The sequence below is a fragment of the Lactuca serriola genome, chromosome 6 (assembly GCF_051521515.1).
Source record: "Lactuca serriola cultivar US96UC23 chromosome 6, Lser_US96UC23_V15, whole genome shotgun sequence".
NCBI classification, from domain to species: Eukaryota; Viridiplantae; Streptophyta; class Magnoliopsida; order Asterales; family Asteraceae; genus Lactuca; species Lactuca serriola.
In genome coordinates, this window is record NC_136413.1 from 146,202,157 (window position 1) to 146,227,106 (window position 24,950).

General features: G+C 35.7%; 1 protein-coding gene across 1 annotated transcript; it reads left to right on the plus strand.

Annotated features, from left to right (window-relative positions):
• Nucleotides 1-18,832: 18,832 nt before the first annotated feature.
• LOC145057030 (serine/threonine-protein phosphatase PP1) lies at nucleotides 18,833-21,082 on the plus strand. The gene is made up of 4 exons (XM_079004781.1): nucleotides 18,833-19,500; nucleotides 19,827-20,386; nucleotides 20,472-20,684; nucleotides 20,777-21,082. Exons 1-4 carry the CDS (start codon nucleotides 19,323-19,325, stop codon nucleotides 20,789-20,791), a joined length of 966 nt encoding a protein of 321 aa, XP_078860907.1. The 5' UTR covers nucleotides 18,833-19,322; the 3' UTR covers nucleotides 20,792-21,082.
• The last annotated feature ends 3,868 nt before the right edge of the window (nucleotides 21,083-24,950 follow it).

Consider the following 24,950-nt stretch of genomic DNA (forward strand, 5'->3'; position numbering starts at 1 on the left):
TCCGTTCATTAATCCAGTCAGCAATCATGGTCCTACTCGACGAGTCTACGCCTCAACTCGTCGAGTCCCTCTCTTTTACTCAAAAATAAATGATCAAACATAATACCTGGAAATTCGGATGTTACACTTACGTATGTTAGCTAGGTGTATAGATTCCCTATATGTGTTAGCTAGGTGTATAGCTGTAACGACCATAAAATTCGAGCCATTTTAAAACATTTTAATTCATTCAAAACCATTAAGTTCATACATTTGTTTTCAAAATAGTTTAAACATCAGAGTATTTCCCCAAAACCATATCACAATAATCATAAATCATGAGGATCGGTACAATCAAGCCTTCACCTTGCCACGATCTCCTGAAGTACTTGAAACAAAACACTGAACTGTAAGCCCGAAAGCTTAGTAAGTTACCCCTAAAATACCAACCACATATAACCACACTCATATCATACCATAATATAGAACAGCCATGCACATCGGGTCTACTATGTGACTGGTCCGCCCGTACCGGGCCTTCAGTCCACCTGGTCCACCCTCCGAGTCTAGCCATGTACATCGAGTCTACAGTGTGATTGATCCGCCTGCACCGGGCCTTCAATCCACCTGGTCTACTCTTTGAGTCTACAGTATGACTGGTCCGCCACCCCGGGACTTTAGTCGGCCTGGTCCACCCTCCGAGCCTCGGCACGTCTGGTCCGCCCTCTTGGGGCCTTCAGCCAATCCGGACCGCTCGTTGGGCCTTCGGAATATCTGGTCCGCCCTGAGTATGTTGGCCTACAGCACAAAGCAGGACCCGCCTCAACCCATCCGATAAAGGGTCGGCCTTGGTGCTGTAGACCCTATCGATATAGTGAGAATAACTCACCTATAATTGCCGACTGGAAAGATAAGACCAAGCTGCTCCGACCACCGACACGATCTTCACCACATAACACTACCAAAGAACCAATTCCATAAATACCCAAAATTATCAAAATACCCTTGGAAGTCAAATTGGTCAACTCTTGGTCAAAGTCATAGTCCTTAGTCAAATTCAACCTTCCTGGTTGATCCTACTCGCCGAGTCAACCCGTCGGCTCGCCGAGTTCCCATTCCCAGAAAACTCTCATAACCCAACTCAACTCGCCAAGTCGCCCCAAGACTCGTCGAGTTGAACGATCTTGGAATTACATCTTATCCAACTCACTGAGTCGCCAACCGACTCACTAATCCAAAGCTTTAACCAAAAGAGGTTGGGTTCTGCGACCAGACTCGTCGAGTCCAAGAACAGACTCGCCGAGTTGCTCTTCCAACTCGTCGAGTCCATGCACATGTTCATACAACTCGTCGAGTACACCCATGTGACTCGCCGAGTCTCTCCAGTTCTCAACCCATTCAGAAGCTTTTCGAGCCATGCAAGGGCTCCAATCCACAGATCCACCCTTCTACAATCTAACCCTCACATAAAGTTGCAAACTTTACATGAAACCAAGGAGATATAGGCCCAAAACACACTAGGGCTTGGGTTTTAGATAAAGGGGCTTCACCAACAACTCAAATACTGAAGCTTTATGACATTCTAGGCCATCATGAGTCTAGATCTGGAGTAGCAACCCCAGATCTAACTCCAAATCCGAGATAGGTCTCAAAACAAGCTAAGGAACTCCTAAAACAACCACCAAGGATGAACCAAAAAGGAAATAGCTTAAGATAAGGGCTCCTTACCTCAGAGATGTGCCCAAAACTGATGTAGATCCCAAATCTAAACAAGCCCCTTGATGCTAGCTTCCAATTTCTCAAGCTCCTTCCACCAATTTCCTCTTCCAAGCCCCAATCTCCTCCACAATGAAGTCTCACACGAAATTAGGGTTTTCTGGAACTCTTTGGGGAAATAAGAGGCTGGGAGAAGGACATAACATCCTTTAAATAGGGTGCAAGCTCTAAGATTAGGGTTTTCTCATTCCAGCACCAACTCAGCGAGTTGTTCACTTAATTCGCTATCCAAACCCGCTCCGACTCGGCGAGTAAGTGTACCTACTCGTCGAGTCCCTTCCATTATTTACACTTAGCACCCTTCACTTCTTGTTCCGGACTCGGGATGTTACAATAGCTTCACATACTGTATGTGTAACACTAAGTATAGCGTTACACATACAGTATGTGAAGCTATATGGTTGGCCTTGTGTTAGCTAGGTGTATCGACTCCCTATATGTGTTAGGATCTTGATTAAAGCTAGCCATATATTAAAAGCATTAAACTATCTTTCTTTTAGTATTGTATGTGTAACGCTATACTTAGTGTCATTATAAGATGATATAATATTTTAAGACATTAAAAATTGTATTGAATTATGTTAATGAGTCAAAACCCATGTAGATCATCAGTCTTTGGACTTACGTATGTTTGTGATAGGTATTGAAGTATAAAATTAGAAGTCAAAGCGGACTAATAGTAACTATGACAATGAATCAGAGAAGGTTTTGTTATCCTTTTCATTTATACTATAGTTGTTGATATTGTTTTGTAACACTGGAAGTTGTAAACTCTGATAATGATTTGAAAGTTTTTGTAAACCCCATTTTTATGAATGTATAATGGTGTTTTAAAAGTACATATTATATTCTTGATCCATATATAGTTGAGAATAAGGGATTTGCCAGGAATATTACGTTCATTGTTAGACCCTACAACCCCAAAGAATACATGTGACATCCACAAATCCTAAGATGCAACAACTTTCAGTGTTATAGTCAGCTCACCTATATTATCTCGGGTATATTGACGACGCCACGCATTTTGACATTATTCCCACCCTTAGTTCGTACAATCAAGTCTATCGATCATTCTTGGTAATCCATGCATCTTCATGTGTAGAATACGATTGTTGAATATCATGTGCAATAATATTTCCCGAATATTGTTTGTGAAAAACCTCATAAACACATGCACAGAAATGATCTATACACTTAAATTGCAAACCTCATATATTTTCAAATCCTCGTCTGATGTATCTTAGGCTATATCGTATCCTAAATACCTAAGTGTAGCCACACATTTCTGTATAACACTAAAGCTCATACTACCGCTAACACATGGTTTTTTGTTGAAAATATTCAAATCGCGCCTTTAAAACATTATTAATACGTAAAAATAATGTCATATTAAAACAGAAACGACATTTGGATGTTGCATCATTATAAAGACAATTATCGACAAAGTAATTATGTACCAAAAGTTTATGTTTCGGTTTGTTGATCTCGATGAACCGCTCTTGTATTACTAACATTTGTACGATCTTCATCGGCTATGTTTTGCACAACACTAAAGAATGTTACGATGAACTCCCCATCATCATCTGAACCACAATTTATAAAAAAATCTCATCTTTATGGTGTTAAAAATATAAAAGATAGTGATCTTTATGTTTGAAAGTGGTATGATATATAGAGGTGTGGTAAGTTTATTATTATTTTTTTTCAAAAAATATGTGGTTTGCACATTAAATGGAGAAGGTTGATTCTCATTGGGTATGTTCATTCGATGTCTACACCACATATCATAACGACCACGACTTCACATACTATCGGAATGGTGTTCATGATGGTCGTCGCCTAGAGAACCACGAGCCTTCGGAGAGAGTACTGCACAAGGCTTTGCGCATATGGCATGACACAAATGAGAGTACTCCACAAGGCTTTACACAAATGGCATTACACAAAGATGTATGTCAATATGGACTGCATTGGAGTTATATGGGCCTACAAAACAAGAATCTCTATTATGACCATTCTATTGAGAAAAACAGGCCCCGAAGTCCTGCCACCTTGGTTTATAACCCTATAATTTATTAAAGATATTTTATTCAAAACCCACTTGTCCTTCCTAATATTCGTCATTTTTCTTCTTCCTACATAAAGCATCACCATTAAAATAGTCAACCTAAGAATACCATCCATATTTCTTTCCTTCTTTCCAACCACCGAAACTCCATGGAAAATTTTGGAAACCCCAAGCGACAAGTTCCCCAAGACCGATTTGGTTGACTAGTTGTTTTCAATCTTAGTAAGACCAAGAAAGGCTTTAACCCTTCTTGAAACATTCTCGGTTTAGGTATGTAAACATATTATATGTATTTTTTTATTTACTACAGAAAAAAAATAGAGAAAGACAGAAAGTTAAGAGTTGCAATATTTAATTTCTCCATTAAGTACTACTATTCATCTTATAAATTTGCTTTCATTTATTTATTAATTTCTTCTATTGTTACATGAGTCATAGTTTTCTGAAATACTTTTTAAAAATGATCCGTCCAAAAAAAACAGGTTATTTAGACAATACTTGATGAAAACGAAAGAATCGTGGTCTAATTTTTTTAGAAAGAATATTGATTACAATGCTTATTGCAAATATTATAGACCAATAAATATATCTAAAAGATTCTAAGTTGAGCTGGTTCATCCATTCATGTAAATTGACATGGACTGCTTAAGCTGACGTGTAATATGGTCTACATTTTAGATATGAATCATATAAGATTGCAACTAGGGTAGAATATATGTGATCAACAAGACAACAACCACTTTATGGAATCTTGTTAGAAGCTTCTTTTATTTTCAGTTCTATATGGTTTACACTTTACGTTGGGCGTTAGCTTCTTGTTTGTTATGTTTTGTTTTTTTATTTTTTTAGAGTACTGAATATTATTAAAAACGAAACTCTATCAAAACGCTAGAAAAAAAAATTACAAAGAAAAGGCGATGACTGGATTTTTCAGTCAATTAACCCAAGAGTGACAAATTTCTGATTCCTACATTTTAAACCAAGAAAACAAAAAATCCTTAACTGTGTCAACGATTATATGTCGTTTGTATTTATTTCTAGCAAAAACAACATCATTTCTAAAACACCACAACAATAATGAGATTTTTTAGTTTGATTTTGATAAAGGTTTTTAATTCTAATAAACGTTTGGATTTTTTATTTAAAAAAAAAAAATAGTTAGGGTTTTGATTTGTCGTTCGATTGAAATTTATCATGTGTATGTATATGTTCTTTTGAGTTTTAAATTGTGTTTCTAAGAAAAATAAGAAATTAAGAAAATATAACTACACCGAATAATGCATCTAAAGGGAATAAGGTTTGTGTTATTCAGTTCAGTTATTCAAATAAAAGTAACCATATTCGGTTTGAGTTTGGTAGATATTTCTTTTATCCGGATTAAGAGAATAATAAAAAAACATTATATTTATATTTTTAATTTTATTTAATAGGTTAATTATTTATGAAACTCAAAATTGATTTAACTGTTTGTTTTATTAAAGGAATAATGACTTATAGGGTAAGTTACTTTCTGAAATGTACACATTTAGTCTTTATTCTTTTTTTTTTTGTAAATTAAACCCTTATACCCGATTTTTTGTAATTATGCAATCCTTTTTGACCGGCTATAGCCAGTTTACCGGTCATATACGATTTTTATTTTATTTTCTTGAAATGAAATAATCAGGGGGCATCCACATGTCACCTTACGTGGATATTGTTAAATTACACCATGAAACGACAATTAGGGCTCATTTAATCACCCATTCCTCCATTCACTTAGTCGATAATCCCTCAAACTTCTTGACTCACAATCACCATCAACAATGGCAGAAGATGCAGATACAATCGTTGATGTACACTATTATAGGGTGTTTACACCTACCCCATTTATGTATTTTAATGGAGTAAAAGCCTTTGTACCATACACGGTTGTGAACAAGATGAACTTCCCTGATTTCATCCCCTTTCTTGAAAAGATTACTAACGAAAGATGCAGAGATGTGTATTACTGTCCACATGAAGTGAGGTTGTCGGAGGGATTACATGATATTCAGAATGATTACGATTTTAACGAGTTTCTTGAAGATATCAATGAAAAGAAGAGATTGGATGTGTATGTGGATCATTATCATGAACCTTTGTTTGATTGGATTCAGGAGGAAGAAGCAGACCTTGAAGATGAAGATTTGGTTTTTATTGATGATGTTGACTCCATTTTAGAAGATGCTCTGAAAGTTGAACATGTAAAGGACGATGAAGTTATATCTCTTAAAAGAAACTTCAATGATCATTTCCTCAACAAACTTTATCCAATACAGAATGATGACTTGGTTCAAGATGATCATAATACAATATGACCTATCTACCCAAGACATGATCATACTCAGGAATGGAATGAGATGAAGCCTCGATTAGGTATGAAATACTCTACTACTGCTGAACTTAAATACTCTCTTAGTTGTTATGCTGTAGCAAATGGTTATGATTTGTGGTATGAAAAGAATGACAAGACTAGGTTTGCTAGTTAGATGTTGTAAAGGAAAGAATTCGACATGCCCTTTTAGATTGTATGCTTCCTGGATAAAAGAGCAACACACTTTTCAGATTAAGTCTCTTATAATAGAGCACAAGTGCTCTAGGGCATTCAAACTTGGGTCAATTGTAACATATAAGTGGATAGGGAAACAATTTGTGAATGATGTTTTGGAGAGTCCTAAACTGAGTTTGAGGAAAATGAAATCCCTAGTATCTAAGAGATACAACATTAATGTGAGTGTTGGGCAGTGTAGGGATGCAAAAAAGTTAGCATTGTCTGAAGTTGAGGGAAGTTTGAAAGAACATTATGCCAGATTGTGGGATTATGCAGTTGAAATCAGAAGGGATAATCCAGGTTCACATGTTGAGGTAGGGATGAGCATATGGACTGGGGAACCGGCCAGAACCGGTACCGGAACCAGAACCGGCACCGGAACCGGAACCCGATGGAACCGGTCGGGCCGGGACCGGGATGTTATTTTTGTGGATTTTTGGAACCAGGAACCAGTAGGAACCGGAACTGATATAATCGGAACCGGCAAAAACCGGAACCTTATGATGCTATTTTTTGAGGACCGGTTCCAACATTTGAAGACACGACAAAAACCGGTAGGAACCGGGAACCGGTAGAACCGTCGGGCCGGTTCGGTTTTGGATTTTGGCCAAAGCCGGTTCCCGGTTCCGGTCCGGTTCACTTCTTTTGCTCATCCCTATGTTGAGGTGTTCTTGGAGCCACAACCTAATAATACCGTGGTGTTTGATAGGTTTTATGTTAGCTTTAAAGGTGTTGTGGATGGGTGGTTAGATGGATGCAGAAAGGTAATTCGGGTTGATGGTTGCTTTCTTAAGGGTGTTTGTAGAGGGGAACTAGCTCCTATCAGCAGTGGGTAGAGATGCTAATAATAACATCTATCCCTTAACTTGGGCAGTAGTCAACGTTGAGAACAAAAGGACATGGAAATGGTTTTTGAACAACCTGATGGAAGACATTGGAGGGGGGAATGTCATGACATTACAATCCTCTCTGAGGGCCACAAGGTAATCATTCTATTTTTTTTCAATTAACTTTAATTGTTTTGATCATTTAATTAACTAATCGTTTATTTGTTTGAATCAAGGATTATTTGAAGCTGTGAAGGAAAGACTTCCTGATGTGGAGCATAGATTATGTGCTAGACACATTCTGGCTAATTTCCATAAAAAAAAATAAAGGAGAACAATACTTTAAACCATTTTGGAGGGTTGTGAATGCAAGAATTGTAGCAAAGTTTGAAGCAGCAAGGAATGAGATTAAGTCCTTGGAAAGCAGGGCTTATGACTATCTCATAGACAGGGATCCAAGGTGTTGGTCAAAGGCTTTTTTAGAGAGGGTATGGATTGTGATGCAGTAGAGAATAGAGTTTCTGAAAGTTTCAATTCTACTGTACTTGATGCTAGAAGGAAACCATTGATAATAATGTTGGAGGACATAAGATGTTGGGCAATGCAGAGGTTATGGATGCAGAAGCAAAATGGTTTGAGTTAGGATTTGGAGATATGCCCAAGTATCAGAAGGGATATAGAGGATTTGAAAAAATTGCAAAGGATAGTAACAATTTCATTAGTTATACATTGGTTTATAATGGTAACTAACTATCTTCTTGTATATTGACAGATTTTGGGTACCTTATGTGAGTGGCTACAAAGAATTTGAAGTGTTCTCAGGAAATGAGAGGTATGCTGTTGATCTGAATCAGAGGGCATGTGGATGCAGAAGCTGGCAACTCACAGGCATTCCATGTGTACATGCCATATCAGCAATTTCATTATTGAACCTAGATGTGGAGGCTTTTGTATCAAACTCCTATACTAAAGCCTCTTTCCTTAGTAGCTATGAGTATAACATCCACCCATTCAATGATAGTTTTGAGTGGCCACATGTTGAAGGACTTCATACTATTTTGCTCCATTAAATAGGAGGTTACCTGGCAGGTCATGTGTCAAAAGGAAAATAAATCAGGCAGAAAGAGAGCTAAGTGGACACACAAGGCATACTGTGTGAAAGGCATGCATTCCTCTAAGATGTACCATTTGCCACCAAACTGACCACAACAAAGCCACATCCCCAAGTAAGCCAACTCCAGCTCGAAGCACAACAGGTCCAAGTCAATCAACTCCAACTCCTGTCAAGAGAACTCCTGTGAAGAAAGCTCCTATGAAGAAGGCTCTTGTGAAGATAAGTCCTATGAAGAAGGTTCCTTTGAATGATGCTAGTAGGGTGAGAAAGTTTTCAGAAAGAATCACAGAAATTGGTCTTCAGAAAAATGTTAAACTCGAGGATGGAACTGGCAGCAGCCAAGACAGACCTGTGACCTTAGAGTAATTAGGTTTTGGTGTAGTGGTGTAATACATGTGATATATATTTTGATGTACTATGGGGTAATCTTTTGAACTTAATTACTATATTACCCCTACTAGTTGTTTAGTTTTGATGTACTTGTCGAATATTTTGAACTAAATTACTGTATTACCCCTCCTGGTGGCTTATCTTTTATAATTATTAAATGGCTTGATGCCTTTTGTCAGCCACTTTTATTTGTCTTTACATTCAATTGTCTATAAAAAAATATTTCCTGTAATTTGTCTTGGTTTTACCTCCATTTGACTGACTTAATTACATCAACATCCATACATAATAGCAATAAACTTTACCATTACATAAACATAAAGTACATCAACAACCATTACAAAAACAAGATTACACAACAAGTCTATTACATCAAAATCCCTTAAAACCTCCAGAAGCATATCTTCAACCCCAAAACATAACCTTAACAATGACCAGGAGAATCAATACACAAATCATATTCTTCAACTGTTTCACTTCTTCTCTAATAGATGCCACATCCTCTAAAACTTATATAAGATAATCTGCAACATCTGAAAGAGTATCTTCTGCAATGGGCTTTATATTCTCAGGTTCTTCATCAATCCATTCCCAAAATTTACACTTTTTCCCTGGTTTCTGTAGTAATAAAATCAACAACATGGAAGGTAAGAAGAAGAAAATTGATGTGATTTGAAAAATATAAACAATTTAGGTATTTACCAATGAGTTAGGGCACACTCGGAATTTCTTTCCAGGGTTATCTTTGGTCTTGGAGGTACGAATTCTTGAAGGGAGTTCACAATCACAGAGGACTTCCTTATCTACTTTGTGATTGCTTGAACATGTGGAGATTCTTGAGCCACTCAACATCTTCGTTCTTCTTCTACGAATTCCCCACTTCTATGTGTTCGAGTTTGAAGGCGATTACTCCTGATTTTAGATTTTAACATTCGTTTATAAGGAGTGACTAAGCTAATTAATTGTTATGCAGTTGTTTTTAGTGTCACGTGTGCTTCCACATCGGCAAAACCTATAGAATCCGGTCAAAAGGACCTATTGTGTACATATTAATAAAGTATAAGGGTTTAATTTACAAAAAAAAAGAATAAGGACTAAATGTGTACATTTCAAAAAGTAACTTACCCTATCAAATCATTATCCATTGATTAAATAACGAATCCAACTTGACACCTACAAGGCTATAACCAAAGGTATATTGGTAAAATTTAAAGCTAATAAATGAACAAATTTGATTAAAATGTAAAATAATAGTATCACTTAATAAAATATCAATGAGATAGTGACTAAATGAATAATTGTTATAATACAAAATAATAATAATAACTAGATATGTTGATCATGCTCCGCATAGGTCGTGTGCGTCTGATTTGAATGTCGTTTTTGTTTATAGATTAATAGACGTTGTTGTTGACTGTTTTAGTTGACTTTGGTGAGGGTAGGAAAAACCAAAAAAATTAAATATGATGACCAATATAGAAAAATTATAGCAAAAGAAGCAAATGACAGACATAGAAAGTGCAAGGGTGAAAAACTCGGGTTTTGCCCCGGACCGTTTTTTTTAATGAAAAAATGTAAAAGTTTTGACTTCAATAACCAAAAGTGTCAAAATGGCTAAAGAATTAAAGGGGTAGGAATTACCAAGTTTTTAGAAAAGTGACCAAATTTGTCAAACCGTTAAAGTTTTGTGGCCAAACACTACATGGGTCGTGTGCGCCTAATTTGAATGTCGTTTTTGTTTATAGGTTAATAGACGTTGTCGTTGACTGTTTTAGTTGACTTTGGTGAGGGTAGGAAAACCAAAAAAATTAAATATGATGACCAATATAGAAAATTATAACAAAAGAAGAAAATGACAGACATAGAAAGTGCAAGGGTAAAAAACCTGGGCCTTGCCCCAGACCGTTCTTTTTTTTTTTTGTTTTTAATAATAAAAAATGTAAAAGTTTTGACTGCAATGACCAAAAGTGTCAAAATGGCTAAAGAATTAAAGGGGTGGGAATTAGCAAGTTTTTAGAAAAGTGACCAAAGTTGTCAAACCGTTAAAGTTTTGTAGTCAAACTTTAAATATTAAAATGTTCCTAAAAAGTGTAAAAGTTTTGCTTGCAATAACCAAAAATGTCAAAATGGATAAAGAATGAGGGCCAAAGTTGACAAAACCATCCAAATTTATTATTCCTAACTTTTAACATCTTTAATATATATATATATATATATATATATATATATATATATATATATATATATATAATAACAACAACAACAACTAGAAATGTAACCCATGCTACACATGGAATGGAGGTGTTTTATAATACATATTTTTGAAGATGAAGTTTTCATGTTAATGTAAGACAATTGATAAATTGAAAACCACATCACAATGTTATTACAAATGAAAAACTAAAACTCTAAATTACTTAGAGTTTTTCCATCATATTCTGATCATGGAGTAACGAATTTGGTACAAACTATAATATCCAAAAATTTAAGACCAAAAATTTCATTTTTAATTTATAAAACAGATTTCTGAAAACATTATCAATGTTACATCATCTCCTAAAACCATAAGGTACATAACTCAAAACATGTCATAGGACAATAATGTCAGAGTACAAAATCCCAAGAATCTCGTAGTACGGAAAATCATATGTGATGCGCTGCAGTCAAGCCGGCTTCTTTCCCTTCGAAGAGGAAGTACCTGAAACCAAAACTATAAACCGTAAGGACGAAGCTTAGTGATTTCCTCCATCATACCACATACCATACAAATAACATACTGCCAGGCATTTCGGGGTGCCCGACCTACCCCTTGTCAGGAATATTTGGGTTCCCAACCTACCCTGCTTAGCATACCTAGGTGCTCAACCTACCTATTAGCAGGCATATCGTGGTGCCCGACCTACCCTTTGTCAGACATATCTAGGTGCCTGACCTACCCTCCAGTATATTTCAACTGCTTACGGGGACTATTTCACCCCATACCACTACCACATACTAGCATAACATAAACATACTGTCAGACATATCTGGGTGCCCGACCTACCCTCCGGTTTATTTTAACAGATTTCGGGGACTATTTCACCCCTCCCACCATTATCACATAATATTATAGCATACTAGCACATAAAGCATAACAAATAGTGGCATACCAGACAATTATCACAAAGACAATCATCTCTACTATAATCAGCTACTAGTGGGCTGACATTGGTGCCTTCGACCCACTTCTACTAGAAGGTAAGTCACCTCAAAGGCTGTAAAGTAGCTGAAGGGTCCTCGGCTCTGTAATCAACCCCACTCAAACTCCTACACATAAAATATTTCCTTTAATTCCCTTTTCATACTCATAAACCCTTAAGGGTCAACTTGGTCAAAGTCAAAGTCAACATTCTAAGTTAACTCTACTCGTCGAGTTCCACAAATCAGAAAACCTTCAAGTCGCAATCCAACTCGTCGAACTCTTTCACAACTCGTCGAGTTCCTCCTATCAACAAAATCAGGACTTTCCCACTCAGCTCATCGAGTCCGTCCTTAAACTCGTCGGGTCCTTCCTTTCACAGAATCGGGACACTTCGACTCAACTCGTCGAGTTCCTCTATGAACTCATCGAGTTCTTCAATCTGATAAGCTTTCTTAATGTGTTAAACCATTATTCTTCGATTCTAAGTCCCATATTCCAAATCTAAGTCGAAAACACATCTAGGAGGGTAAAGTTTCATACTTTACCCATTAAGACCCATTCTAGAAGAAATAAGCCCTAACCCTAACTCAAAATGGCTTAGTTCCAACTTCAAAAAACCATCAAAACTTCAAGATAAGACATCCCCAATAGACCCTAGATCTGAAAGGTTTGCCCCCATGGGATGTCCAAGTCCCAACGACCAACATTCTTGGACCAAAATATGGAGAAAACCTTCTAAAACTAGGTCTAAACATACTATAAGCAAGGTAGGAGCTTTATATCTCAGATGAACTAGAAATGAAGCTCAACTTCTGGATCTACTCTTATCTTACACGCCCTTACTCCTTCTTAAAGTATCCTCTTCCTCAAAATCACAAAGAATGCACAAAAATGACTCTAAACTCTCAAAAGTGGATTAGGGTTTCGTGGCTAGGATTTGGGACAATGGAGGCTGTAAATGAGGCCAGCTTATGGGATTTAAGGTGTTTAAATAGGGTGCAAAACCTTGAAAATTAAGGTTTCATTTTTCCAGTCTTACTCGTCGAGTTGAGGCTCCTTGACTCGTCGAGTAGACTTCACAACCCGCATCCAAATCCATCTCTACTTGACGAGCCTGGGGCCTCCAACTTGTTGAGTTTCTATACAAAAATGAATAAATTGAGAATTAAATACATACCAGGAACCGGGTGTTACACAAACCTCCATGACTGGTACTAAGTTCCCTGCCAACTTTTTACTATTTTCACCTTAGAGGTAAAAACATAAAGAAATCAATATTATATGATTAATAATGATTGCAAGTATTTTTTTTATTTAACTAAGAATGCAAAATGCACCTTCTCAACTTTCCAAATATAACCTTTCATCCACCTTGAAAATGTCAATATTCATATTCACATGCATTGATACACTCCTTTATTTTGAGTACCAAAAATCATACCCACCTAAACTATTTCACTCTTCACCAACATACCATGGGGACAAAACCAGTATCCCATGCAATTTTGGTCAATCCTAAAAGTTATTATTAGAAAATGAATTAGTTTTAAAAGGATAAAGAAGAATACGCTCCATGATTCAAAATAACGGAATAGAAATGGAATTAGAGTCTGTGTACTTGGATGGAATGGAATAAGCAAGGTTTCTTTGGTAGAAATGGAAGAAACTTGTTTAATATATATATATTTTTATATATTATATGTAAAGACAAGACATCCTTTTGACTATATTTTGTTATTAACTAACTTATGTTTAAAAAGAAATTAAAAGTTAAAGATAATAGAAGCTTACTGAACCCAAATAAGGTATAATAAAAATTAGTGTGAACTACAAATTTGGTACCAATACTACACTTAAAACTGCAAGATTAGTCCAAATTTAAGGATGACATCGAGACAATTCAAAATTTGGAATGAACTTGCAAATTTTAATTAAGCATAAGGACCAAATTTGTAATTTACTCTAAAATTTCATATCAGTAAGTTATTTTTAATAAACAAAATAGTAATTTAATTAAAATAGTAAAATAAATTCTAAGGATATGTGTCGTTGAAAACTGCATTATAAAATAGGTTACATTGCATTTTTTCCTTCCATTTCATGATGGAAGAAATGAGAATCAATGAAGTGGAAGGAAGGAATGCAACATTCCCGGGATTAACAAACATGTTTATATGATTCCAATGGAATGAATAATTCCATTCCATCATTCCATCAATAACAAACACTGTCTTATATATATATATATATATATATATATATATATATATATAAATCCTTGAAGGAGAGTGTGTGGGGCCCCGACTAGCTAGCGACCAAATCGACTCTTAAGATCCGAAGGCGATCCTCCATCAGCTCCATGATACCCTCCTTGATCAACGTGAACATCACCGAGGTCGCATCAATGATGCCTTTAGTAATCTCTGACACAATAAACTCGTGTAATCCCTCATCAATCGGTTCGACGCCCGTGCCCGAACCATATCTAGATCCTGAACACCCTGATCCATGACATGTCACCACCATACGAAAACATAACCATATAAACAATTAGAAAACACACGAGAAGGTTCACACTCTCGAGTTCGCTAGATTCATCGTGGTCTTCCTGATCTTGGGTATAAATTACGTGTTTTCAGTGGTACGAGCCTAATACTACCTTCCATACCTACTTATACCCTCTTCAAGGACTGCCCTGACTCCTACAAGTCGTTTTTCCTAACTAATACATTCCTCAAACTATAAGCATCCTACGCACCAAATAATCTCATTGGGACTCCCTAAGACTCCGTTCCTCACCCCTCTCTGCTATCAGTTGTAGAAGGAACTTCTACAGATACTACCTAACTACTGCATAAACATAATTACATACTACTAGTACTATATAATTCTTCGAATGACAGGTCCCACACTAAAACATTTGGACTTAAATACGAGTTGCACAATATAGTTAAAACTATCCTTCTAAAATTATCCAATCACAATAATATGTAACCCAACGCATTCGTCCACTAGTTAGCAGTACCAACAAAATTTCCTAAAGCACAAAGCATGCAACATTCGAGCATCGGGAAATTCAACTCAAAACATACCCTATACATGTCATTATAACAAGTAACCAATCTGATACTAGCATGCAAATCTAAAAGCTCATACATATAGGCACATAAAGGCCTCTCTCCTAGCATTCTATCATGCAATTATGAGCAAATCCTTAGCCTCTAATCTAGCACGCAATTGCCATATCATAACATAAAACATATAACTTGTATGGGTATTTTGGGAAGACTTACTTGAGCTCAGCTGATTGCACGCATCACACCCCTTGTCTTTTATTAAAAATCCTTAGATTAAAACGTTTCTTTTTATGAAAAACCTACCAAACCCACAATTTGAGTACAGGCACACCCGAGAGTATGCTCGAATCCCTCAAACCAAGGCTTTGATACCAACTTGTAACATCCAAAAAATATGGATAAAATTTTTGCTTTTAATTTCATTCAATCATAAAAGCCCTAATATCAAAATAGTCAAGAGAGTATCATAGTAACATGTTATCAGAGTATAAATTCCCAAAATCTCTAAATGCAAAAATCATGAGTGATGCGGTGTGATCAGGCCGAGCCCTTCCCTTTCGAACTGGAAGTACCTGAAACAAAAACTGAAAATTATAAACATAAAGCTTATTGAGTTCCCCCAAAATACCACATACTAAACAAACATACTGTCAAGCATATTTGGGTGCTTTCCTACCCCTTCGGTCTATTTCAATTGGATACAATCAAGCATATGTTGGTGCTTACCTACCCCTTCGGTCTATTTCAACTAGATACTACCAATCATATTTGGGTGCTTACAATCCCCTTCGGTCTATTTTAACCGGATACCGGGTCTATTTCACCCCTACTGTTACCACATAATATCATAACAGGAATCACAAAGTCATCAAGCAAATATAGGCATAACTGATAATTATCACAGAGACAATTATCACACTACATCATAAATTAGTGGGCTGACATTGATGCCTTCAACCCACGAATATTGCGAAGGAAGACTCACCTCAAACTGAAGATATCAAATCGCACTCGGCGGATGACTCATGAAATCTTCTTCCTAACGCATAAGCATAAAACCCTAATTAGAAATTAGACCACATTCTAACTCGAAGGACCAAACCATACTTGACTTAAGGTAAAAAGGGCTACTTTACCCTTGCCTCATTGAGCCTCCCTCCCTCCAAGGCCCAAATCCATACAAAGTCCAAAAACGCATTCACGCCTAACTATAAGGCCTCTAAGGCCCAATATGGCCCAAGAACACCTAACATGGTCTTAGGCCTAAAAATTTCCTGTTACAACAGATGGGACTGGGGCCCAACCTAAACAAGTCCAAAAGCCCAACACTAATTGAGCCCAAATATCATCTAAGCCCACAGACTGTATATGCGCGGCGTACACGACTCGTACGCCCAACGTACACTGATGACCATCCAGAGTCGGGGCACTGACCCAGTATGCGTATGTACTCTAGAGTACGCCCAATGTACTGGCCAGTCAGCCCATTCTCATTCCCAAGTCTTAATTCATTCAACATTTACGTCTAAAACTTAGATCCAAGCTCAAAATAACGTCTTAAGCCATAAAGTTGCAAACTTTATGATTTTACATGCATGGATGGGGCTCAAACCATGAATTAAGTTCATTAACTCACTTGGATGGTTACTAATGCTTGCATGGTTGAGTCTTAACCACCAAGATCCGATTTTTATGACTCAAAACACTTCAAATAGTCCAAAAGGACAACTCAAACGGCCTGGAGTTGCTCATACTCCAAGAAACCAAGCTATGGGACCAAAATATCTCATATTCCACCCTAAACCTAGATCTAAGCTTGTAATGATCAAGGTTCAAACTTTATACTTTCAATAGGCTATAAATGGTGCACAAACTCGGGATCTACAAGATCCTTCTTCTCCTTTGCTTCTTCCAAGACCCCCTTCTCTTCAAAACCACCAAAGAACACCAAAACACTCAAGGTAAGCTCAAGGATGCACTCAAGAAGGCTAGCGTTCGAGATTGACACTAAAAGGGTAGTGGAGGCTGAGAGGATAACGGACTTGAGGGACATAAGTTCTTTAAATAGGGTGCAACCCCTAAATATTAGGTTTTCCCTTAACTTGAGTACGCCCATCGTACGCATGGGTACGCCGAATGTATATCGAGGATCACCAGATGATGCACATGCAAGGAGGAGTATGTCACGTGTACCAAATTTACGCCCAACGTACTCACGAGTCCTCCACCACGTTTTTACTTGAATTAAAATAAAATGACTCATTAACTTCATATTTGGCGACTCAGGTGCTACACTGTTCAAGACAATTATCCTTATCAGTTATATGAGGCTTCTAGAAACCCTAAAACCATCCATACCATGCAAGGTTCTAGAACCGCTTCTTTTGTTCAACTTTTGAACAATTACAATTCAACCCATGCATTTTAATTAATTGCAATTAATCACAAATTAATTTCAGATTAATTCAGATTAATAATTAATTAATACTAATCGATTTCTAATTAATTTATAATCATACAATAAATTAATAAATCATTTCCTCACTCTCATACTATCATTTATAGCTATTTATGGTTATGAGTGCAACCTCAAAAGGACTTTGCTTTTATTTATAAGATTATACCAATTTAGTCAGGACCAATTTAGTTATGACATTGGACACCTATTCCAACAATAACCCCTCTCCAGGGTTATGATATTTTCCGAATAAACCCTAATTAGGGTTTTCCTTGTTTTGCTTTTGGAGTCTTAGGTCTGACTAATTTAGAGGAGTTCTCATTTAGGCTCTTCATCCATTGCAAGGTTGTCATTCACATGATCTAAGGATCAAGAGGTAAGTGTTTTATTCTTGTACTTTGATTTTAAAGTGCGTTGCTAAAACTAGTAAAATCTAGATTCTAGGATGCATGTGCACTTAGGCAAAAAAATTTATTATTCCGCTACCTTTTTATCGTGTACTTGATGCAATAAATCCCTAACAAGATGATGTAAACTTCATCAAAAAAGCAACACAAACTTTGCTATTTTTGAAAAAAGATGGAACTCTAAATAAACATGTGTGACTAAATGTGTATAAACTATAAATGATTAAATGTTTACAAAAAAAAATATAAATGACTAAATGTGTATAAGTAACTAAATGTAGACAAAAATAAAACATAATTGGCTAAATGTATAGATAAACAAAACATAATTTGGCAAAAAATATACAATAGTCGGTCATAATGGTATTTTGCAAACAATTGAAACAAATTTAATGATTATATGTGTACAAAAAACAGAAATAAGTATATATATATATATATATATATATATATATATATATATATATATATATATATATATATATATATATATATATATATATATATATATATATATATATATATATATATATATATATATATACAAAACTATATTATTTTTATAAGTCATTCCCTTAAACAATTTCTTTCAGTTTCATATAATTTATAATGATTACTTTTTTTATGGCCAAATTGCTTGTATTAAAACTACTAATTTATTTTGCAATAAACCTATATTATTTTTATAAGTCATTCCCTTAAACAAACATTTTATTTACTAGTATTTTTGCAAATTAAATTAACTTCTCAAAATCATTTCTAACAAAAAATGATATTTTACGATTTTTTTCACGAAGTTGGTCATTATTTTTTTTAGTAGATAATTAAAATAAATCGTCACTTGCTTCCCTTTTTAGTCATTTTAGCCGGTATCTCAATTCTCAAATCATTTGTCAAGCAAAAGCAAAGTACCAATAGTTAGGTAATTATATCAAAAAAAAAAAAATGTAAGAAATTATATAAATATCAGTGATGGGTTACCAGATTCCAGATAGGGTTCGTGTAAGCTTTTATTAGGTTTTCCCTCTACTTTTAGCGCTATATAAACCATAATCGTCCTCTTCAGCCCCCTTCTCTTAGCTGCTCTCCGGCGAATCACCGCCGTTACCCTTCCTAGATACAAACCATCGTGTATTTCTATAAATCGCTCAGTACGTGTGCTCAAATGCACATGATACAAAGAAAGAATCTAGAAACACAGGAATACACTGAAACATATATCTTTCCCCTTGTTAGAAAACCGATAAGTATCATGTCATATGAGCAGACTGTTTAATCGATCATTTGGTGGCGTATTTGTTCGAACACAGATAAGCAGAGACAGACCTAGGGTTTTGAAATTTGTCACAAAAAGGACGGAAGCAAGTCGGCAACTCCTACTGAAAAATAGCTCACAGGGTTTTGATTAATTAGTCGGTTTATACACACAGAAGGAGATTGCAGAGAGCTTGTTTGTGAGATTTTGAAAAAAAAATGGAGGATGCGATACTTGACGAGATTATCAGGAAGCTTTTAGATGCCAAGGGTGGACGTGTTCCGAAACAGGTGCAGATCACGGAGGCGGAGATTCGGCAGCTTTGTGTCGCTGCGAAGGAGGTTTTTCTCAGCCAACCTAATTTGCTCGAACTTGAAGCTCCTATCAAGATTTGTGGTAAGTAATTACTTCTAGCAGATTATATATTTTCTATATGTGTTATCGTCCTTTCTTCAGTAAACCAAAGTAGTTTCTCCTCTTCCATGGATTTAGATATTATCTCCACCAGTTAAAAATGTTGATTTGGGAAAATATCTATCTGTAGAAACAGGGTTGAGTCCTTTTCTTTTTTTGTTCATAAGAAAGAAACATTGTGGATTTCTTGATTTATGGATCTCAATTCACATGTCTACTTTGGTTCTACATTGAAATACAGAAACTATGGTTATATATCTTCAATCTTCAATCTTTTGTAGTATAGTCTAATTCGTATTACATTTCAGGTGATATCCATGGACAATATTCAGACCTCTTGAGGTTATTCGAGTATGGTGGATACCCTCCAGAGTCAAATTACTTATTCCTAGGAGACTATGTCGATCGTGGTAAACAAAGCATAGAAACAATATGCCTTCTGCTTGCATACAAGATAAAATACAAAGAAAACTTCTTTCTTCTCAGGGGAAACCACGAATGTGCTTCCATCAATCGCATATACGGCTTCTATGATGAATGCAAAAGAAGGTTCAATGTCCGTTTATGGAAGACATTCACTGACTGTTTCAACTGCTTACCTGTTTCTGCTCTTATTGATGAAAAGATTCTCTGTATGCATGGAGGATTATCCCCTGACCTAAAAAACCTTGATAACATTAGAAACATAGCACGCCCTGTTGATGTCCCTGATCAGGGGCTTTTATGTGATTTGCTATGGGCTGATCCCGATAGAGATGTCGAAGGCTGGGGAGAGAATGATAGAGGCGTGTCATATACTTTTGGAGCTGATAAAGTTGCAGAGTATCTTGAAAAACATGATCTCGATCTTATATGTCGTGCTCACCAGGTAATTAGTTTAATCAATTTGTCAAACATAGTAATACTTTGGAGAATCTACTCACGATTTTTATTTTTGGATGGATGGATTTAAGGTGGTTGAAGATGGGTATGAGTTTTTTGCAAGCAGACAGTTGGTGACTATATTTTCAGCTCCAAATTACTGTGGTGAGTTTGATAATGCTGGAGCAATGATGAGTGTGGATGACACGTTGACATGTTCGTTTCAAATTCTCAAGGCATCAGAAAAGAAAGGGAGGTTTGACTTTGGGAACAATATGTTAAGACCAGGAACTCCACCACATAAGGTAAAAAAATAAAGTACATTTTACCATATTGGTAAAAAGAGTAAACCATTCCACCATTTGTTTTAATATTTATTCATGTTTTGGGTTTTTAGGGTGGAAAGAGATGATTATTTTTCACAAGAAGCTGCGAAATGTTTATGAAAAGATGATTATGTTGTGTTGTGTGGTTTCTTCGTATGTTGTCTAGCGTGATATTGTTACTACAAAAGGTACAATTGCCAAAGCTTTGGGTACTTGCTATATTTGCATCTACATCTGATGCCTTTTTTAAAAAAAAAATGTAAAATGACAAGTTACATCTAATTCTTGAACTATTGTTGAAGGGCATGCCTTCTCTTCTCTATGTTGTTTCTTTTTTATTTAATGAATTTAACTGGGACATGACTTAATCTGGTAAACTGTATGTTAGTGTTTCTTTTTTAGTTACCAGAGAAAGGTGTTAGGTGTTAAGTGTTAAGTCGTTTTTCTATATTAAGTGTTAACTTTTCAGAAATGTTCTCAGTTATTGTAACTTCGTATATCTATTGGATTCAACATAGGCAAAAAAAAAAAAAAAAAAAAAAAAAAGCTCTTAAAAATTCAAATGGTAGCCGATTACATGATCTTAGGGTTAAAATTTATTGTAACTTTTAGAAAATTGTAAATATGTTGCTATTATGGGTAAAAACTTGACTAAAGTAATTAAATAAAGTAATTTTTAAAAATAATAATAAATTAAAAAAAAGCTGATGTTTTTTTGTGCATAGTCCGTTGAGATGATGTGGTTTAATTTGTATATCTATTTTATCACATATTGAAAACATTCATAATGTTTTTTTATTAATTTAGTTATAAAATTATTATTTCGTGGTTAATAACAAATATATAGTTGGTAATATTAACTATCTATTTGTCCATATTTTAATAAAATATATTTTTTGAAACTCACGAAAGTTAGCCCATATATCTTATAATGAGTGAGTTGGACAATTGATGATGTTTTGGTAAAAGCCGAAATGGGCCTATTAGACTATTAGGTAGGCATTTTGTGTTAATTTTTCAATTTTCATAAATAATTATTATTTTAATTAAGATTAAATTTCTATTTTCATACAATGGTCATCTACGCTTTTTTTTAATTTAATTATTTCAAGATTATATGTATTCTTTTAAAAAATAATTCAGAGGCTTCATTTGTTTTGACTTTATTCTGTGCGACTTTTGACTCAATTAATCCGGTTGACGTATTTAATATTAACCTAAAAAAATAGTTTTAATGGTTAATCAACTAACAATACGTTATAATGAATCAATCTATTTACAAATAAACTGATGGTGAATATGGAGATAATTACCTTAACATGATAAATACGTTGTTTTGATCGTGTTTTCGTTCATTTTTACTCTTTTAACATGAAACAATATTATACACTCGTAAAAAATTTTTAAAAGAAAAACAATAACAAAGAGGCGGGAGAGTTGATCGCAAAAAGTAAAAGAGAAAAGAAAAGGAAAAAAAGACAAAGGAGAAGGAAAAAAAGAGAGCATGGGAAAACAAAAAAAAAGCTGAAAAGAAAGGAATAAGGAATGGGGACAAAGGAGAAGTAAAAAAGAAAAAAAGGAAAAAGAGGGAGATTTACATTTTATTTCGTGTTCATTCAAATCACAACTCATCTTTTAGGCATATTTATAGAAGAGTTATTAACCAAATAAGAAGCGATGGTGTATCACCTCAAAGATGTTATTATATGGATTTTAACAAAATGATCATACATATCGTGAATGTATAATCGTCTATTTGTGGTAATACATTGACACTACAATTTTCCATCCAAGATGTATTTAACTATTTATAGGACTTCTCCAATGAAAACCATGTATTAGGCACTTATAACTTTCTTTTTCTTCATATTCCCTCATTTAAGTCACTTTTAAGTAATGTACTAACATCCTCTTGCTATTCCAAGCATTCCAAAATTTATACATCACTTGGGTATTGTTTCTAAATAGTTTTCATGCTTTCTTTTTCCCTTTTAATCACAAAATGTTGCTAACCTTCTTTTGTCCCACTTTGTTGACAAAATAAAAAGGTACTTTGGATTTTTCCCTCAATCTCGCATAAACACATATTTCTTTGCATCATTCTATCATAAAGCCTACTTCATATGTATCATTTCGTCAAATGTTTAAGGATAGATTGCGATTGACATGCGTTGAAGAGGTTTTTAATATAAGATCACCAAGTTATGCAAAAACAAGTTTGAGACTGTATGTCTTTATAAAAACTATGAATGGTGTATTAAGGCTTGTCAAAAATGAAAATGCCAATTTATTTCATATTCGAGTATTAGAGGATTGATACACTTGTTTTAGACCACAAATCCATCCCAATCATTATCAAGCAAATAACAAATTATTGGGGATATATTAAGAGATGACGTGCAAAACGAACAGTACTCCATATAGCCTAACCTAGTAAAAGAATGCAAAAAGTTGTTCTAGGTGTTAATGGATGTCAAAAATAGCGGTAACTACAAACTTTTAGAATTTAACATGTTAATTAATCCGTCAGCAAGAATACAAAAACTCATTCTCATATGAACATCTATGGTTGGAGGAAATGGTGCTACCAAAAACAATAATTTTTGTTCCGCCACGTTGCTACCATGTCATTTTTACCATGAAAATGTGGTTTCTTTCCCACACATTAGGTGTGGTGCCACATTTTTTTTAACAATTTAATTTAAATAAAAGCTTCAAATTTTAATAAAAATACATTTTATTTCATTACTTTAAAATAATAAAAAAACATAACATTGTGAGTATTGTTATGAGAATTGCTACGGATAATACGGTACCATACCGCTATAGTGATAATTTGGGGACGAATAAATTAGTTGATCATACAAAGGTTTTGGTTTGGGGTGTTTCTGCCTTTCTGGTGGGTTTTTTTGATTGTTTGAGTTATTGGAAGAAGACATGTTGAAAGTTTTGAAACAAAGATATTAAAATATAAAAGAATTGGATTAATGTGTGGTAAATTAAGGGTTGCAAGGTTTATTTATAGGTAAAAAAAATCAAAATAAAATCAAATTTTAAATATTTGACCGTTCTAAGGATGGGAAAAGGGAAAGTAAGACAGAGAGTGTGCGACGGAATTATGCGTCAAAACAACATTAAACTGTAGTCTGAGGGCGGTGTTCTCCATTGCCACCATGACAAACTGCAGGGGAGACCATAGCCACTCTCTTTGGCGTAAGGTTAGAAGGAGTGGTGTCATACTCCCTCATTTTAGCACACTGTTACGTAGGTGTCACAAGTGTTTTTTCCACAAAACGTTGTTTGTTGCCACATCCAAGGAGTGGTGCCACACTAAGGGTTTTTTTAAATGGAAAAAAACTTTATTTTTTTAAGATAATATTTCATTAATTAAAAATAAAAATACCATTACATTGCATAACTTAAAAAAAACGTAAAAATTTAGAAAAACAAATTAGAAATATTAAACCTAAAACTTAAAAAAACACAGATCAAACGATTAAAAACTTAAAAAGAAAAAAAAATCCAGAAATTAAAAACGACCAGCTTAACGTTTTTTGAAATCCTCCTTCATCGCGAAAATAACTTGAATCTCATCCCCGGTTGATGCGATATGGACCTCCGGTGGCTCTTCTGGTCTTCTGCTGCGGCAGAGATCTGCTAGTCACAATCAGAGAGATGCGTTAGAGTCGTCCCAGGGACTGTGCCCCGGGAGCGGACTCCGACGATCAAGTTAGATCTGAGATGGTCCTCCATAGCTGGAGAGAACCATCTTGGTGTTGGTGGTGTGTGGTGGCTGACGGCAGCGGGTGGTGGCTGAGCCACCCGGCCGGAGTATAGTGGCGGCTGAGCCATGGGGAAGCTCCCCCTCCATGGAAGAGGTACTGTTCATTATATAGGGGACAATTAGGTCAAAGGGAATTAGGTCAGGCCTTGGGCGAGCCCAATTTAGGCCCAACTAGCAAGGAGTTGGGCAAGGTCGCACGGAGGTGTCGGGCGGACTGGCGGGCGCACACTAGGAAAGACTGTCAAGGGAGCGCCAGGCCGGGCCGGCGGGGGAGTCCCCAGCAAGGCTGTCAAGGGAGCTCCATGCCAGGCCGGCGGGAGAGTACCCAACAAGGCTGGCAAGGGAGCGCCAAGCCGGGCCGGCGGGAGAGTCCCCAGCAAGGCTGGCAAGGGAACGTCAGGCAGGGCTGGCAGGAGCGCGCCAGGACAGGCTGGCGCGCTAGATCAGTCTAGGCCATGCTA

Bases quoted from the DNA above. Each gene is read 5' to 3' on its own strand.
- LOC145057030 (XM_079004781.1), top strand. From the start codon at position 19,323: ATGGAGGATGCGATACTTGACGAGATTATCAGGAAGCTTTTAGATGCC. The intron at 19,501-19,826 runs GTAAGTAATTAC...ATTACATTTCAG, and splicing joins AGCTCCTATCAAGATTTGTG to GTGATATCCATGGACAATAT. The intron at 20,387-20,471 runs GTAATTAGTTTA...GATGGATTTAAG, and splicing joins TTATATGTCGTGCTCACCAG to GTGGTTGAAGATGGGTATGA.